The sequence below is a fragment of the Pseudochaenichthys georgianus genome, chromosome 16 (genome assembly GCF_902827115.2).
Source record: "Pseudochaenichthys georgianus chromosome 16, fPseGeo1.2, whole genome shotgun sequence".
Taxonomy (NCBI): Eukaryota; Metazoa; Chordata; class Actinopteri; order Perciformes; family Channichthyidae; genus Pseudochaenichthys; species Pseudochaenichthys georgianus.
The window spans coordinates 22,268,183-22,285,459 of record NC_047518.2 but is presented as its reverse complement, the minus strand read 5'-3'; the positions used below and the strand labels follow the sequence as shown (position 1 = coordinate 22,285,459).

Genomic DNA, 17,277 nt, shown 5'->3' with positions numbered 1-17,277 from the left:
CCCTGACCATACCCTGGGAATCTTACAGATCACTGGAACCAGCAGTTAAATCGGTTAATGGGTCAAATACACAAGGTCACAAATAGACTCACAGACTAATTCAAGCTTGCACACCCTTGTGTGCACATGCACACATATAAATACACTAGTATAGTTTCAACTATACAGACTCAAATGTTTAATAATCTCTGCCCTCTAACACTCATATACAATAGACTCCTCAGGCTTTTTCTAGGGCTGGTCTTTCTTTCTGCTGTTAAACTCTTTTGTCACATCTCATCGTAGACTTGGTAGTCTTGCCATTTGCTTTGCTCTATAAAACACATTAACAGAAAATACAACAGTCTTTGAAGTGTTTAGCCACAACCATCTGGTTTATTACAAACATCTGCCCATTGAAATGTAAAATTCAGTGCTCTTGTCATCGAGTTAGAGGACACACATTTGTGAGTGTGTGTTATACTGTGTATGCGTGGATAATAGGACACAGGACACTCTGTCTTCAAAACAGGCAGAGAATGCATGTGTTTGCTTGACACAGGAGAGAGCAGTTCAATCACCTTTTGAGTATGTCTGACCCAGAAAAGGATCGGAGTCCTCCGTGCAATTGACTATGCTTGCATGCAATGTGTGTCCACACAAGTGTCTGTGGGTGTTAGCGCTGTTTGTGTTTAAACATAAACCCGGTTAGACCAGTGTGCTTGGGATTTGGAACATCTGACATGCATGCAAAACCAAATTCAAAACACCTTTCGGCAAATGAGCTTCAGACTATTGTTTTTCGTAGGTGGTTTAGTGTAATTCAAACCAAGAAAGTTGCCAAATTGCTAATCCTTTTGAGTGACATTTTCTTTCAGACTTCTATTTGATTTCAGTGGTTTCTGTTGTCTCCTCTTTGGTTAATACGAAAACTGAAATTGGTGGCCTTGCAAAAGATGTTTCAGGTATTGTACATGTAAATAAAAACAACAGTAGGGAGCCAAGTTCATGTTGGTTGTGTGCACCTGCTTACCCTATTCATTTCTTGTTCGACAATTCCATCTCAGTTGATTTCACTAAACGTTCACCACTTTATTAAGGTTAAAACCTGGGCTGATGACATCTTCTCCGTCCTATGTGACTGTGTTCCTGAGAAACTGTGCGCAACCAAGCTAGCCTGGACACACGTTTCTTCAAACACACACAAGTGTTGTGAGTGTTTGTGTGTAATTGGATCCATCTGTGGACTGTGAGTGCACGTACTAATTTGTTTAGCATTAGTGTCTAGCTCACAAATGTAAATGTTGTCACTGTGTGTTAATTCTAGGTTTCTCTGTCTGGAAAAGTTAACACTGAACACATTAACACACGACCACATCCCAGCAGCCAGGCAGGCTGTAGCCCAACACAGTCTGCTTTTGTTCTATACCATGCACACACTCTTATAGACTCTCACTGGGTTTCATAGAGATGGTAACGCTTACAGTCAGAGCTCTGCCCTCCCGTACTCCTGGTTAGAGTACCAGCACTGTCTACAGAGGAATAATCCCACATAATCAGAAGAACTTTGTCTGAATACTTTGGCTCAATATGCAGTGATTTTAAATGTAAGCAGTCCCTTCAGTGACAACAAATGAATAGCATGTAACTTGTTTCCCGTTTGCCCATTGAAAAGTATTCAAAAATAATTTGAAATTGCCTGTATGCTGTCATCTTTCTCTTCCTTCATCTCTAACCTTAGTTGTTCCTGACTTTGTTCCCTCTCTTTCTCCACCTCCTCCTCTCCTTTGCACACGGTCACCTCCTGTCAGAGACCCTGCTGTTGAGACCAGGTGCATGAACAGACATTTTGTGAGAGCAACACCAAACTTCCTTTTTGTTTATCATCAGGAACTTTCTGCTCAGTTGAATCTCACCAAGGAGAGAGTGAAAGGATGGATGGAGGGATAAAGGGCATTAGGAAGTAACAATAATAGGAGGTATGGCTGTGTGCTCAGAGTATCCAGTATTTAATGATTTGTACTTGAGAATAGACTGCAACAGTTACACATTTGCATAGATACTCAAAGATAAAAACATGCATGCACACACAGTGGGATACCATCATCAGCTTGTTGTAGTGTAGCTGGGCGGCTTAGCCATCTGCTTCAACGTCACTATCGAAGGTGATTCAGTCCTTCCCAGTCAGTCACCGGAACAGCTTTTTAGTCTTCTTTATTATTTTAAAATCAAGATAGGTGACCTTAAACTGTGCAGGATATTCATCTTATACTCCTGTTTGCATTACTTTTAATCTAAATGAATTCAGTGAATGTGTTGTAAAATGTGCTGATGGAGCTTGCCTCTCTTTCAAAAGATTCAAATGGTGTGAGTTTATGTCGGAGTGTGTGAGATAGTACTGCCATTGTATTGGTTGATAGATGGATAAGTAATGGTTTGGTTAAGTCCATTCAAGTTACTCAGTTCAGCGAGTTGACTCGGTGAGCTCTCAGTGTCTGGATTGTTCCCTATCGTCCCATAGACACTTCATAAAACACTCAGAATGAATGATGTATTTGTGTGTGTGTTGGGCGGGTAGATGGATATGGGGTGACATCAGGGAGGGTGGAGAATGTCCCCTAACTCTTTGACAGTATAGAGGGCTCTTACACAAGCACAGCCGTTCAAACGCATGCAGGCATGCAAAGGCGCAGACACACACATGGTAGATGTAATCTGGTGGTCATTATTGCAAACAAGGCAGTGTTGTGTTGTACTGACAAACAGTTCAGTCTCTCCAGTGTGTGTCTGGTCTAAATTATCACCAGTATCTTCCAGACTGGAGGCCTCCCAGTCACTCTGCCTACAGGGAAAAGGAAGGTCACTGGCACATTCACACACTAAGTGCAGAAGGTGAGAAGCCAAACGTGTTTAGATATTTGGGATACGCTGTGTGGAAGGTGGCAAGTACGGCTAGAACCTGATCTCCATAGATTTTATGTGTCTGACAATTTAACAACAGACTGCTGACAGAAATGTGTTAGAGAAAAGCGTGTTACTCTGGATGAGTAGCAGAATGGCTTGTCTAAATTGTGTTTCAGATGGGATTTACCCTCAACAACCAGAATTTCATCATTTTATTACAGATTTGAAAGTCACTTTCATTCCAGATAACCTGACCATTGGTGGAGGCCACCATATTGGATTATTGTTTGAAATGGCAAGCAAAGAAGCAGGGACCCGTCCGGTGTATTGCATGATGGGGTACGCCACCAATGGGAAGCGGACACTTTTGCCAGAATTTTTCAAAGGTTATATTTGTTTCATTCAGCTCATACCTTGGACCCCTTTGTGGTAGATATTTGCACCTGATACCTCACTTGAATATCTCTGCCATGTTGGCGATGTAAAGAAATCCAGAATTGGGTTTCAAACTGAATGTGTGGCTGATGCAGGCAGCTTTGGCTTTTTACTCTTACATTAAAGACTAATGTGACTCAGACCCCATGACTCAGTTCATTCAGTTGTTATTTCGTTTAGTTATTGCGGTGGAAATATGAACCTCTATCCTTTTCACTGCAAATGATTAACTGCGACATCAGACTATTTGCACGTTCTCACCATATGCTGATGTCACACTGGTCTGTACTTCTGAACCAACAGTGTCTCAATACGATTTTTGAAAAGTACCTTAACATTAGCCTTAAGGTTGGTTTGCTTGTTTTAATTACTGTTATCATTGGGACTGCTTCTCAGTTCTGCAGAGCCAAGTATGGCTTAACTATTACCCAAAAAGCAATGAATTGAGTTCATTGGTTGAAGTGCTATACATCCTTTCTGTATCTGTCGGTGAAATGTGTGTCAGACCAGAAAGGAAGATTAGAGAGAAAGTGGGGCACTAAAGCCCGGAAAAAAGCAAGAGTGGGCTCAAGAGTAATCTATCCTTTTGCTCCTATTCTCCCTCTCTGTCTCTCTGTCATTCTCTCTCTCTGGTCATCTGATGACGTGCTTAAAACCCCTCTTTGGGGGCTTTAATTGGTTGGATTCTGGGCAGCAGACTTATAGCTGCTATTGATCTGTTACATGCCGTGTAGAACAGTATGCAGCCACTGGCTACGAGGGGATGAAGACCCATTTTGCCAGCTCTATTAACAATGCTGATGTTTTAGAGGTTAACTGTTCAGACAGCATTCGATGAGATCAACTTTTATTGACACCTGTGCTGATTTTTGTTGTCAAACGGTCCATTTGTCATAGATGTTGCTTAACATTATTGGCCTGGGTATCACTATTTGTATACAGTCATACTAGGGAGTGTGCATTTTGCCAACATTCATCATTCCACCTGAGATTCAAGATGTGACATGCAGCTCTGAAGACCTTGATCAGATGTTAACTTCCTGCTGCTTTATTTGGGGAACAATGGGTACAGCGCATCCTTTTTTTTTGTTATTAAAAGAGGGATGTTGGCCATTATATATGTGTACGTTACTTCCATTATATTCTCTCCCATCGGACATTCTCCTCTTCTCTACGAGCATTTATTTGTGTCCCGTCTCTGGCCGTTCATTGAACTGTCCGACTGCTTATAGACTGGATTAACATTATGGCACTACATTCACAGAGACATCAGAGACGAGGGGTGGGAACAGAAGACTAGGCCACTACAGAATGAAACCTGAAAGACATACAACTATACTGAGTGTACAATGGAGAACAGCTACATCAGACAGAGAAAAGCTCAACAGAAAAAATCAAAGCAATACAGTCAATTAAAAGGGGAGGGGTGAAAATCCTCCATGACCTTAATTTGCATTACAATCTGCAGCTGATGCATGTGCAGTTTGTATATGACACTGTAAACGCACAGTAAGCCAGTTAGCATACATTACCATGTCAAGTCTGCCTGGAGACAGTTTGCTAGCTTGGGATTTCTGTGGAGAGACCACGCTGGTACTTTCCTGTTGGACAAATGATCTCGCAAAGCATGTGAATACTAGAAATCACACTTCCTAAAGTTCTCCTCTGCTCAACACTTTGTCTCTAGGTAGAAGTGCCAAATGCCTTTTTTAATGACGGACTAAAGACTGTGTTCCTTTACTAAAGCTATACTCACTACATTGTGGTCCAATAGTAGACTCAAAAACATCTAAAAGAGACATTTGTATCTGAATATTTTGATGTAGGCACCCCAAGACATGTTATGTATTGCTTATATTGCTGTCCTAGTGAATTATCTCAGATGCAACATGTCTATAGCGTTAATGATGATGTATTGTGCAAATGAAAATAGCATTTTTCATTTTAAATAAGGACCAAATGTTTACAAATGTGCATGATGAGAAGTCATTCACATGGCACACCACAGCGTTTGCTATATAGGGAAAGGGATGGCAGCATTTAGTTTGATGAGAGCTTTGCATTCTTGTTATCATAATTAGGGATGCACGATATTGGTTTTTTGAAACCGATACCGATAACTTCCTGCTTCTCAAGACCAATACCGATAACCGATAATAATATAATATATATATATATATTAAATGTACCTGTAGTTTTTGCACACCTGGTGGTACAAAAAAGGCTAGTAGTGAGCAAATGACATGAGCATTACTACTATGAACAAAACAAAGCCAAGAACAGTTTTGACTCTTCAAAGTGACCATATTTCTTTTCCCAAATAAAGTTCTTGCCTTTTTCAAAAGCCTCGTCGATAGGTAAAAGCCCCGGTGCCTTTGCAGCTGGCTTTGGATTCGCCGCTAGTTTAGCAGCGCAGGCGTCTTCGTACGCTGTTAACACACCATCGTAGCGATGGCGATGTTTCAGGTGACTAATCAGGTTGGAAGTATTATAGCTCGTTGCCTTTTTCCCTCCTCGTGGAACTTCTGCATTGCATTTGTTAATACAAATAGCAAGCGAACTATCTAACTCTGAAACTTTGAAATAGTCCCATACTACCGACGACATGTTTGTTTACTGTGCTGGCTTCACGGCTCCACACCATTTACGCCACAGCCAGGCATGAGGGAGCATTAGGGAGCGCTGGATTTGTGAAAAACTCCCCTCTTCCTAAACCACTAATACCACAGTACTGGCAAAACGGGAGGAGCCGAGTGAAAAACAAGCGCCCCTCATCCCAATCCACCCACACCGCAGTAGTTTTTTATTTTTTTTACCCAAAAAATATATTTTATCGGGACTATTAATACTTTTATCGGGTTTATCGGGATGACGTCATAATTCCTAATATCGGGCCGATAATTATCGTGCACCACTAATCATAATTGGTTCCCATCCATTGGTTTAGTATCCATTCATGCTACAGTGCGTTTTGGCAGACGTGGTGGAGGAGGCGGGGAATGACGGTGGAAGGGTGTAGAAATACAGTAGCTCTGTAAGCAAACAAATGAGAAATAGATGCAAAATTGGGAGCATTTGTTAGCTATCTTTTTTTGTTTCTCTGCGCCTCGGAGACTTAGCTTTCGCACTGCCGAACCACACTGAGGCGTTGTCCTCTTTACTCCTCCACTTTATTTTAACAACGAAAATTAATATATATACCTTTTCCTATGTTCTGCTTTCCCTGAAGAACTCCCCATTTTCTCTATTTTGCCTGAATCATTGTGTCAACACTTTTAAAAATGTTGCTGTATTAGTTACAGTGTTCATTAGTATTCAGGATGCAGCCCAACATTGGCACACTGACACACTTATGGTTATCAGCTGCAACTTTGTTTAGTGTACAGTATCAGTCCTTAACTCTTTGACAGCAGTACATCTCAATATCATACTGACATCATTTGTCACTGCTTTGACTTTCCACACCAAGAGTGAGAGGACAGGATAGAGGAGGAGGAGTGCAGGAAGGAAGTGAAAAGAGAGTTGGAACATGGGGGAAAGGATAGAATAGGAGAGGGAATTGGGAGGGTTAGGAGAGAAAAGTAAGAAACACGATCAGGGCAGAAAAGAAGGGAAAATAGAAGCACATGTGGATGAAAGAGCAACGGAGATGGGGGAGATACAGCCTTCAGAGAGTGGAGGAGGGGAAGAGGGAATCTCATGCTCTGTTCAGGATGCATTTCACTGCATTGCGGTGGCACACCGACACACATTTAAAACGACAGTCTCTATTGGTTCTTTTAGAGACGACAGATTGTTAATACCTCTAGTAGAATTGCAGTCAGTATTATAATCTGCCACATTGTTGGCCCATTGCCAATGTTGATGAATATCGTCACCAAGCTACACCCTCATCTTTCACCATCTGCACAAAGACTCTCAGACGTCAGTCCGCTGTTGTTTTGATGCCTCATTTGACTATGATGCAAACCATTGACAAACAACATCATGGGTTTAAACCTGAACAGCTCCCTCCTCTGTCCTTCTGTCTCTCCTGGGAATATGATGCTCATGTGTTACAGAAATGTCTCTTTAATTTATAATGGTTAGTAGATAAGAGTATTTAGCCTCTCTTTAGTTTGCATGTCCTTTTTCATGGTAGTGTTCAGATGATTGAAATCATGTTAGACATGTAATGCTGATATCGTTATCAAAGTACTGGCTCTTTTGATTCCAATCTTTTTTTGTTCAGATTATTTAACCATTGTGACTATCATTTCTGCCTAACACTAGAAAATATACCTTTTTATGTAACTGAATAAAACCAGATAATGCCACAACATGTTCAAATTCCATCAATATAGCACCAATATAACATTACCACCAGACTCAACCAAAGAGGTTTTCAATACCGGAAAACCTTTTTTTCAACCTGTAAACGTACTGAAATCTGAACATAATCTGCATCCTTTTTCATTCTCCCTCTCTCCTTTCTTTCAACTCCTCTGCTCTGTGCTCATCCTCTCCTTCATGTCCCTTCTCCTGTCTTCTGAAGACAGCTGTTGGGAGCTGCAGTCAGACTGTCCAGAGTTTCTGTGTGTCAGCACTGGTCACACTGCAGCAGGTGCGTGTGTGCTTTCGCTCACCCACACATTTCCATGTGTTGTTGCCCATTGAGGCTAGTGTGTGTGTGTGTGTGTGTGTGTCTAGTCTAGTCTAGTCTAGTCTAGTCTAGTCTCTTATCAGTGTAACCACTGGCCCGTCGTTAATAGCGACCATCTGGTGCCCATTCAGAGTTGGTTTCAGCTCGCGGGCCTCTCTGAGCTTCATGTCCAAACTACCCGGACCAAATCAAATTTTTCATTTTCCCTTTTGCTTGATAGTGTTCATCCTTCTCTCCTCGCTGTTTCTTGGTTGTCTTTCATAACAATGTTGGCACATTTCACTTTCCCACCATTCCCTATCTCCTCCTCCCTAGATGTATTTGTACTTCTCTCACCATATCACCTTTCCTCTAATGATAGGCTGTAATCGGTGCTAACATGCAAGACTCCCTTTTGAGATCATTTAAATAAATACAGGCATATTAGATGGAGACAAATTCCCTCTCTTTAATATAATTAAAGACTGCTTTAACATAACAGCCTTTTTTTGTGAGGGCAGAAATGATGACGCCAGTTTCATGTCGATGCTGCATCGGTGCTAACGTTTTCGATGGTCTCAGATTTCATCAAATAGTTCTCATGGCAACCAGAAAGAGTCTCCGGTTTATATAAACACAAACAAAGGAACTTTGTCCTTCAAGCCTTATTTAATCATGGAGAGAGCATGAGTGAGGATGAGGGATAACTGTTTAGCAAGCTTATTTTGCAAGTGAGTTGATTGCAATACTAGCCCAAAATAAACAGTGGTCACTTGCACAGGATGTCTGTTCTAAAGGAGTACACAGGCTAAGCAGTCAAAAAAGTGACTTTTACATTTCTAATACATTGACACATTTTAATGTAGTGTCCTTTCAAAGACCTTCTTTCTGCTTTCTTCCAAAATGCATTAGCATACTCTCACACACTCTGTGTCAGCATAGTGTGACATTCCAAGGAACAGTCTGGAGGGGGGTTTAGGACAGAGACAGACTTGGCAGCTCGTCATCAAATTGCCATACTATCTCTCTCACTCTCTCACACATGTAGACACACACACACACACACACACACACACACACACACACACACACACACACACACACACACACACACACTAAAGGAAATCTGTCACCTCGGTCACAAATATCCCTATAGACCAGAGAGACACTAGTTCCCACAGAATGTCCCACAGAAACTATAGATTGTTAGGATTCTATATCAAAATATATAGTCCTTTCTTAATTTTAAAACATTACACAGAGGGAATAACTAACAGCTGCAAGAACATTATTTGACTTTATACTGTATACTCTATTGTGGGACATTTTTAATTGTCTTGGCCTGGGACTATTTTTGTGCATGCTTACCACATCATGCATTAGCCAACATATTGTGAAACATTAAAGCATTTTGTGGCCATATTTTTTCTCAAATAAGCTAGTACTGCTTGCTCGCTTACTTCTGTAGGTTGACAAAGAAAAGCATCCGCTTGGCATCGTTTGTACGCTGAAGAGTAGAGCTTACAGCGTTTAAGTGTATACAGTATGTGTGTTTTTGACTGGGTAAGTGTTGGTGCTGCTGGGATAATTACAAGCCTCAGAAACAACCATGTCACACAGAAGCTATTTCTATTGACAGCCAGCCATACTACTACACACAAGGCAGCGGTCTGGCCAGAGAGTAAAGCAATTGAAACTTGTGTTTTTTACATTACATGTTACTTGTATCCAAAGTGACTTACATACTCAATACTGTGGGCAATCCCCACAGGAGCAATTTGGGGTGAAGCGTCTTGCCCAGGGACACAACGACATGCTGACTGCAGTGGGGTTTGAACCTGTGACCCCCTTATCCGAACACCAAGGCTCTATCCACTGCGCCACACCCCGCCTTTTTGTGTTTGTGTGTGTCTCGCTGTGTGTGTGGGGTAGACAACTGGAGCTGCCAATAGAGCTATTTCTATCCAGGGTTCACTCGGTGCTAGACAGAGTAGATGATGTGTGTTAGCAGCCACTTCATCATGAGAGCAACAACTTTCCACAAACAGGGCAGATTTGCCTGATATCCACTTTTAGCCAACTTCCTAACTCTTGACACTTCTTCTGATGGCATGTGAGCTAGTAATGGGTAATACCATTGAAAATCATTATCAGTATTAATAAGAACAATCTTTTCGCACTGTATCACAATTGAAAATATGCTAAATAAAATTGAATATAATCACAGAATTGACCTTGGGCAAACCTCTGTCATACACGTAAAACAGCTCAAATGTATACCTTAAGAAGTAGCAAACCACAGTATTCACTTGTCCAACAATACGCTTTAGTGCTGTGTATAACTGTATATTGGCCTTCTAGGTTAGACTGTGTATCATATACTTCCCCTGGAGTAGGCTATGACATGCAAGTGATACAAAGCAGAAAACAAAGGGTCCCCTCCTGACACTATTCAAGCCTAAAAATCAGACTTTCACTCGCAATAGACATAAAAACACTGTTTCCACGGCAACTGGCAGAAATGGCAGAGGCTCCATTGACTAGATAGCTGCTCTGGGATGGAGAAACATGCATGTCTCTTTTTTCCACCTGGTGGCATTGCTTAATTATTTAACTACATAAACAAAAAAACGTTCTCATGATCATCATTCATGTTGCTATTGTGTAACGGTTACAGTTACAAGGCTCGGTCACCTGGAATGTCTGCCTGTTTCTGCTCATGGCATGGGAGGAGATATTTTGCCATACCCATATCTTGAGCAATGCCAATGCCTGCAGACACATCTGTCTCTTTCTTGACGTATGTCTTTCAGTGGAATTGTTGCATATGGAAAAGAGGGTATTGCAACAATCTCACAAAATCTGACTTGAGTGCGTCAGTTTAATCTTTCTATGACGCCCATAGCAGCATACCTGTGCGTGTAGTCAGGAGCAGATTGTGGTTCTCTTGTTTTGCCTCATATCAAATCTAGAAGTGTGGGTTGTGGAAATTGAATAATCAACTGAAACCAGACTCTTCTCTTGACAGCTTTGGCTGCAATTCTACAGTAACTTTATTATGTAAAAAACTTTTGCCCATTTAATCCTACGTTCTTTCCTTTGGCGGCCTCCTCGTGGTGCTATGGCATCCATCAGCCACACCCTTTTCAATAACAAGAAGTCAGAGTGAGGGCGAGAAGGACAGATGGATGGTGGATAGGATGACTAAACAAGTCAACGCAGGAATGAATGAACATTATGGTGTTGTATAACAGGAAGGTCTTTTATGGCATGGAGTAGCCACACCCTCTGCAATAACAAGCATGCACAGTAAAAGAGAAACGGACTGAAAGAGGAAAAATGTTGAGGTTGTAATGGGCTCAATGGGACTGGCATTAAATTATGTTTTGGTGACAGGTACTAGAACGTTACATTTGCCATCCAGAATGGCTTCATTCACTGTCATGCTGTGGCTCTCCGTGTGCAGTCAAAGGCACAGAAAGCTAATTCTGGTCTTTTAGAAAAACAGGACAGATGTGGATTGTCTGTAAACCAGTTCTTAGACAAACTGTTTGTTCATAATTACATGGTGTCTGAGACTAAAAACTACAGATGCTGTTCCACTGGTTTAGTTGTGGAGTGCAGCTAGACAGATGAATTCAGTTCATTCTGGTAGACACATTCAGCTCAGTCGAACAGACCATAGCAGAGGAGATTTAACACAATATATTTTATAGTCCCTAAGGTTTAGAGATGGACACCAAATATTCTGCGTTTACTGTATGTAACTTGTTTTAAATTCAGGATACATATAAGAACATTCTTAAGATTTCTTTACCCGGGATTCCGAGGAATTTAGACATCAGTAATTTAAAACATATGCTCCACTCCAGCTCAGCTCCAAATAAATCTCACACCAATGTTAGACGCTGAGGAATGTTTTGTTGTTCTAACATACATTTGCTTATCCCTGTTCTCATTACCATTCAATAATACATTTATTTGGATTGTTCTGTAACTCATTCCTGCTTGAAGTATTTTTTTATACCACCTCAAACCCATTCAGTGAGTGTTTAAGCGAAATCAGCAGCATATTGAATTTGTTTTGTCCAGCCGCTGAGAGTAAAAGACAACTTTGTGTGTTGTAAATCTCTCTGTGCGAGTGAATGACAGCCCTGTGTGTGTCTCTGCATGCAGCAAGGACTGTGCTGACAGCAGAATGGCTCGCTCTGTTGGAGGGGATTCACACTTCACATCAGATCATCACAACCAATCTGTCTCTCTCACACACACGCACAACCCCACACTCTGATCACTGGACAGAATGTTGCAAGATCTCCACACAGTTTCATACAAGACCTCTCTGCCACTACCTTCTCTTTCTCACTCACACACACACACACACACACACACACACACACACACACACACACACACACACACACACACACACACACACACACACACACCACACACACACAACACACACACACACACACACACACACACACACACACACACACACACACACACACACACACACAGTGGTGCTTCAACCCCACAGAGAAACCGACTAGTCACACTGAGCAGCAGGACAATAGTTCTGTCAATCAACGTCAAGTCTCTGCTTAGCTGCCGGAGAGCCTGAGGCCTTCCAGTAGACAGCTTGTTATCCTGTGAGCAGGACACTGACACTCCAGCTCCAACTCCTCATTACTTTTTGGACCTGAATACATGTGCCAGTCATAAGTCAGTGTTTTCCACTGAGCGAGTGGGCTCAGTGAGTGCTTGTTACAGATGTTTCCTTTAGAAAATACAGGCAGAAGTCTATAATGAAGTTAACTAACAAGATTAGCTGACTACTGTGTACTGTACTCCAATATACTACATTGGTTTTCTGTACATTCAGTTCTTAGATGCACAGAAATACAAGAAGAAGAAATTATGGATTGTTGTCGGTGTAGTTCAGTAGCATTTTTTTGCATATGAATGAATGCAGCACATTTTAAAATCCCTGTGTCTGTATTTCAGTGTTGTGCTATTTAGTTACCTATGTATTAGGAGATCCTGCTAAATGACGCAGCTGCAGTCCTGATGTAATGGAAATGTAACTCAACATGTTTATTAGTGAATCAATTCAGACAATCAAACCCTAAAACAGACTTGGAAAGCTAAAGCACTGTGTAGTGGCTGTGCAGACGAGTTGTTGATATTAGCAATTACGTCATTAAAAGCCTATGTAAATAGTAAATCTTTGTCTTTCTTTATTTCTTTCAGGTGGAACCAAAGACATTGGATCAGCGCTGACCAGGATGTGTATGAGACATCGCAGCATCGAGGCCAAACTCAAACAGTTCTCCATGTAAGCAACACAGCACATGTATTGGTTTGCTTATTTACCTTTACTTCTCCATATATGCCAAAATACAGGATGTAATATATCTCTTGTGCAATTCTGGTGAACGATTGGCTGGGTTGTAGGCTGGGAGCGGGAATTTAATTGAGGTAAGCATGTATATAAGCCCCCTCACTGTGGTTTTATTGTGCTAAAAAGGCATTACACATAGTTCATACTGTATGTCCAATAAACCTCCCCTTCAAGTATTGCACATTTTCTTTTGCAGACCGAAATTCTCTGCAACAAGCTTTTAAAACTTTCAAAGATAAACATATGACTTTATTTCCTTTTGCAGTGTTTCCTATATAAGTAACTCACTCATTCAGTTAGTGTACTTTGACCCAAACTGTTTCCCTCACTCAAATAAAATGGTCTGCATTCAAATCTCAGCATACCCTCCATTTCTAGACATGTAGTGTGTGTGAGTGAGAATGCCCCTCGTCGGGGATTTTCTGGGAAAGAGACGATTTGTCTGGCAACACAAGTATCTCTAATGTTTCAGTGTTGCTACACACACACACACACACACACACACACACACACACATACATATTGCACAGACAAGGGGCTCTCTAATTTCGGGTGGCATTTCAGAAGAGATTCCACTTGGATCTCCATAGCAGAGGCTGTACGCAGGGGGCTGTGGTTGCCCCCCACCCACTGACACACCCTCACTTTTGGAGAAATGTCTACAAGAGGGAGTCTAATTTTAGTTTCATGCAGTAAGCCTGCAGCTGCCCACCTCTCACACTCACAAATACATCTCAAATACAAGACGGACACAGTTTGGTAATGATTGAGAGACATGACTGCAGCAGCTTCTTACTTCCTCCTGTGACTCACAGTCAGACATAGGCAGACTGTTTCTTACCTCAGTCTCTGTTTTCCTCCCCTTTCTTTTCTCTGCCTGTTAATGATTGACATCATTGACCAAATAGTTTATAGACAGAAAGGCCAACCAGACATAATGATTTTGTCTGCAGTCTTTCTGCCAGTTTATAATTAGGTGACAGTTATCGTGACAAACCCTGCAGAGCAGGTCTTGTTGTTCACATTTCAAATAAAGTTTGTTTGGTAATATGATTGCTAAATAAAATGTTTTTTGGATGTGATTCATGAAAATAGTGAACCCAATCAGTGTTTATGATTAATTCCAATAGTCACAACTTGAGTTTTTAATATTTTAACTTGAGATAGATTTGAATGGTTAAAGTGATTAAGCGCAGCCCAGATTAGTAGTAAATGTCCGGTGTTTTCACAGGGCCTTCCTGGAGGGAATGATCAACCCTCTACAAGAACAGATGGAGGACTGGAAAAGAGGAGTCAACACTTTGGACAAGGACCATGCTAAAGGTAGGAGAGAAGAATGTAACAATAACACAACTGGCTGATCAAGAATCTTCTTCGACAATAGGATACACATTTTACATTTTAAAGCGATATACAGTGACAAAGTTTTAACCAATGTTCAATGATTTGCTTCAGTATTTTTGATTATTCTTCTGTTCCACATGATATAACTTTGTCTATGAAAAACTGTAAATTAGCAATACGTTTTCACAGATTTGGTTTTCTTTTGTTATCTTGTCCATCTGTACCAGAGTATAAAAGAGCCCGGCAGGAAATTAAAAAGAAATCCTCGGACACACTGAAACTTCAGAAGAAAGCAAAGAAAGGTAAAAAAAACAAACACTGTCATTATTTATATAAACCAAACCTTGTGAATTATCAAAAATAACATTACTAGCTATAGTTCATCTTAAAGTGATTAACACAAATATTGAACTAATTCTTGTTCTCATGGAGTCGTTACATTTTTACCAGAGTATGAAAACGAAAGAAAAGTTCATGATACAAAATAGAAACCTGCATAATATTCTTATTGTGCAGGAATCAAAACAACTTAAGTACAGGGATCACACACTTAAGGACTTAAAGCATTGCATGCCAAGCTTAGTGAAATATTTCAGTCTCAAGTGTCCTCAAAGAATTTGTTCAGATTGAATTATTGGAAAGCAAACTAGCAGAATGTTTTTGTTATCCTCTTTTAGTTTGCAATTTAATCGGGAACATCGAAACTTGAACTGTTTATGTCCCTCGCCCAAACGGATTAGTCATATACATGTTCCCAGAATCTGGTCATCTGTTTTTTTCACAGGTACAGCCTCATTTTTGGTCTGACTGTTGTGTAAACTAGTGTGCATCAGGATGGAAGAATTTCAAAACATTCACAGAATCCAGATGCTGTAATTAATTAATACTTGAAAATATGCACCTGAGCTTTGGAAGTAGTTTGTTTATGCTGTTTACATTTATAGACCTACAGGAAAAATAAGATTATTGATGCATGAAAGGCTTCAGTTGGAGAAACAACTTGGGGGGGAAAAATGCCACCTCGTGTTTGAAAATGGGAAGATGTCCAGATCCTATGTATAGAGTTCTCATCAGACTGCAGTGATGTGTATAGAAGAAGTTTGTCCTGAGTGATTAGACTAGAGAGATTTAGTGCCGCTAAACATTACCTTACTTGGTAAACACTCTGAGAGGGTAGGGGCTTTTCCCTTCTGCAGTTCTCTTGGCTGAAGTTGTACCTACGTACACAGAAATACAATGAATATGCTTCCAGTGTGTTTAGAGATGATGATAGTTTTAGTTCTGAATCACTGGATGTCTCAGAATCCTAATGTCAACCGATTTCTAGAAAAATAAATGCAAGAAACTATTAATACAAATGAAGAAAATGTTAAAGTTATTCCTACTCCTACTGTGCAGTACATTTGACTTTGGAATGTAACTTATACTGTACATGATCATTACTAATACTGCTACATAACATGTGTCTCATTTACATACAGCTGTCTGCATGACTTTAATTATAGTTAAACAATGCTGAGCTTGAGACCATCAAATGTGTGAGCACTCGAAGGTTTGTCCATGTGACTCTCCTTTCTGTTTACCAAACATGTCCAGCAAATAGAAAAACAGGAAGTTGGGAAAAACATAATAATGGTTTATCTTTCAAAAGAAAACATACTGATGCTGTGTTTGGCTTAACAGTCATTGACTCAAACAGACACACACTTCTGCACCTTTATGTCATGCATTAGTGTTACATGCTGGCAGGTTTTCAGTTGACTTTGATCTCTTTCCTCTCCCTGATACCTTGTGCTGAACTGCAGCTGATCATCTGGGTAAGTCCGGTGGTGGAATAGACCCGCTGTCCACGCTGTTACATTCGCTTCAATGCTTAAGCAAGCATCTTGGTTGCATTGTGAAGAAGCCACCACAGATATTAAGTTTCATGCAAAGAACAAATATGTGTGGATGCTGCCTGATATTGGCATGCTAGGGTTTCCATCACAGGTGCAGCTTTTGTTTACAGTTTTACATTGCTACTCATTATTGGCACATTATTATATAAAGTGTGTGAAGCTGCAGCCACCCATCCATCTGTTGCCTCTTGTACTTCCTCTCCTTTGATTTCTTCTGACTCTTGTCATTTACTGTATGCCGTTTTCCTGAAAAGGAAATTCAACTATACCATGAAGTGTTCCGTGATTGAGCCTTTGCTCTGACCCACATTATGGTAAAATAGAAAAGTGATATAATTTATTAGATAAAGACTATAGACATATTAAAACATGCTGTGGTCTGAAGCAGAAGAAGAGGAAATGAAGTGAAGTGGACCTGATGTATAGTTGGGTAAAGATAATTGGTCCACTTGGCTCTTCTGCTTTACTGGTCCAATTCTTTAATCTTACATTCATTTCCTCAAACTGTCTTTTGGTCTCCACCTAAGTGTGCCAAGTTTCTGTTACTTTGCTTTTCTCAAAGCCACCTACTGATAAAAGCAGCTCATTGAGAAATAAAGTGATGATGCAATTTTAAAGGTAAGGGTTCGACACCATCGTTCACCTACAGCAATCAGTGTACCAATAGATTATTATTAAATATCTGAATA

General features: G+C 40.6%; 1 protein-coding gene across 9 annotated transcripts in view; it reads left to right on the top strand.

Moving 5' to 3' along the window:
* The window catches only part of LOC117460604 (protein MTSS 1-like), a 50,544-nt gene that overhangs the window by 17,423 nt on the left and 15,844 nt on the right, over window positions 1-17,277 (top strand). For all 9 annotated transcript variants that reach the window (XM_034102146.1, XM_034102149.1, XM_034102150.1 and 6 more), the window contains 3 exons: window positions 13,196-13,280; window positions 14,578-14,669; window positions 14,918-14,992. In XM_034102146.1, the coding sequence (XP_033958037.1) occupies window positions 13,196-13,280; window positions 14,578-14,669; window positions 14,918-14,992 (252 nt within the window). The remainder of the gene's footprint in view (window positions 1-13,195; window positions 13,281-14,577; window positions 14,670-14,917; window positions 14,993-17,277) is intronic.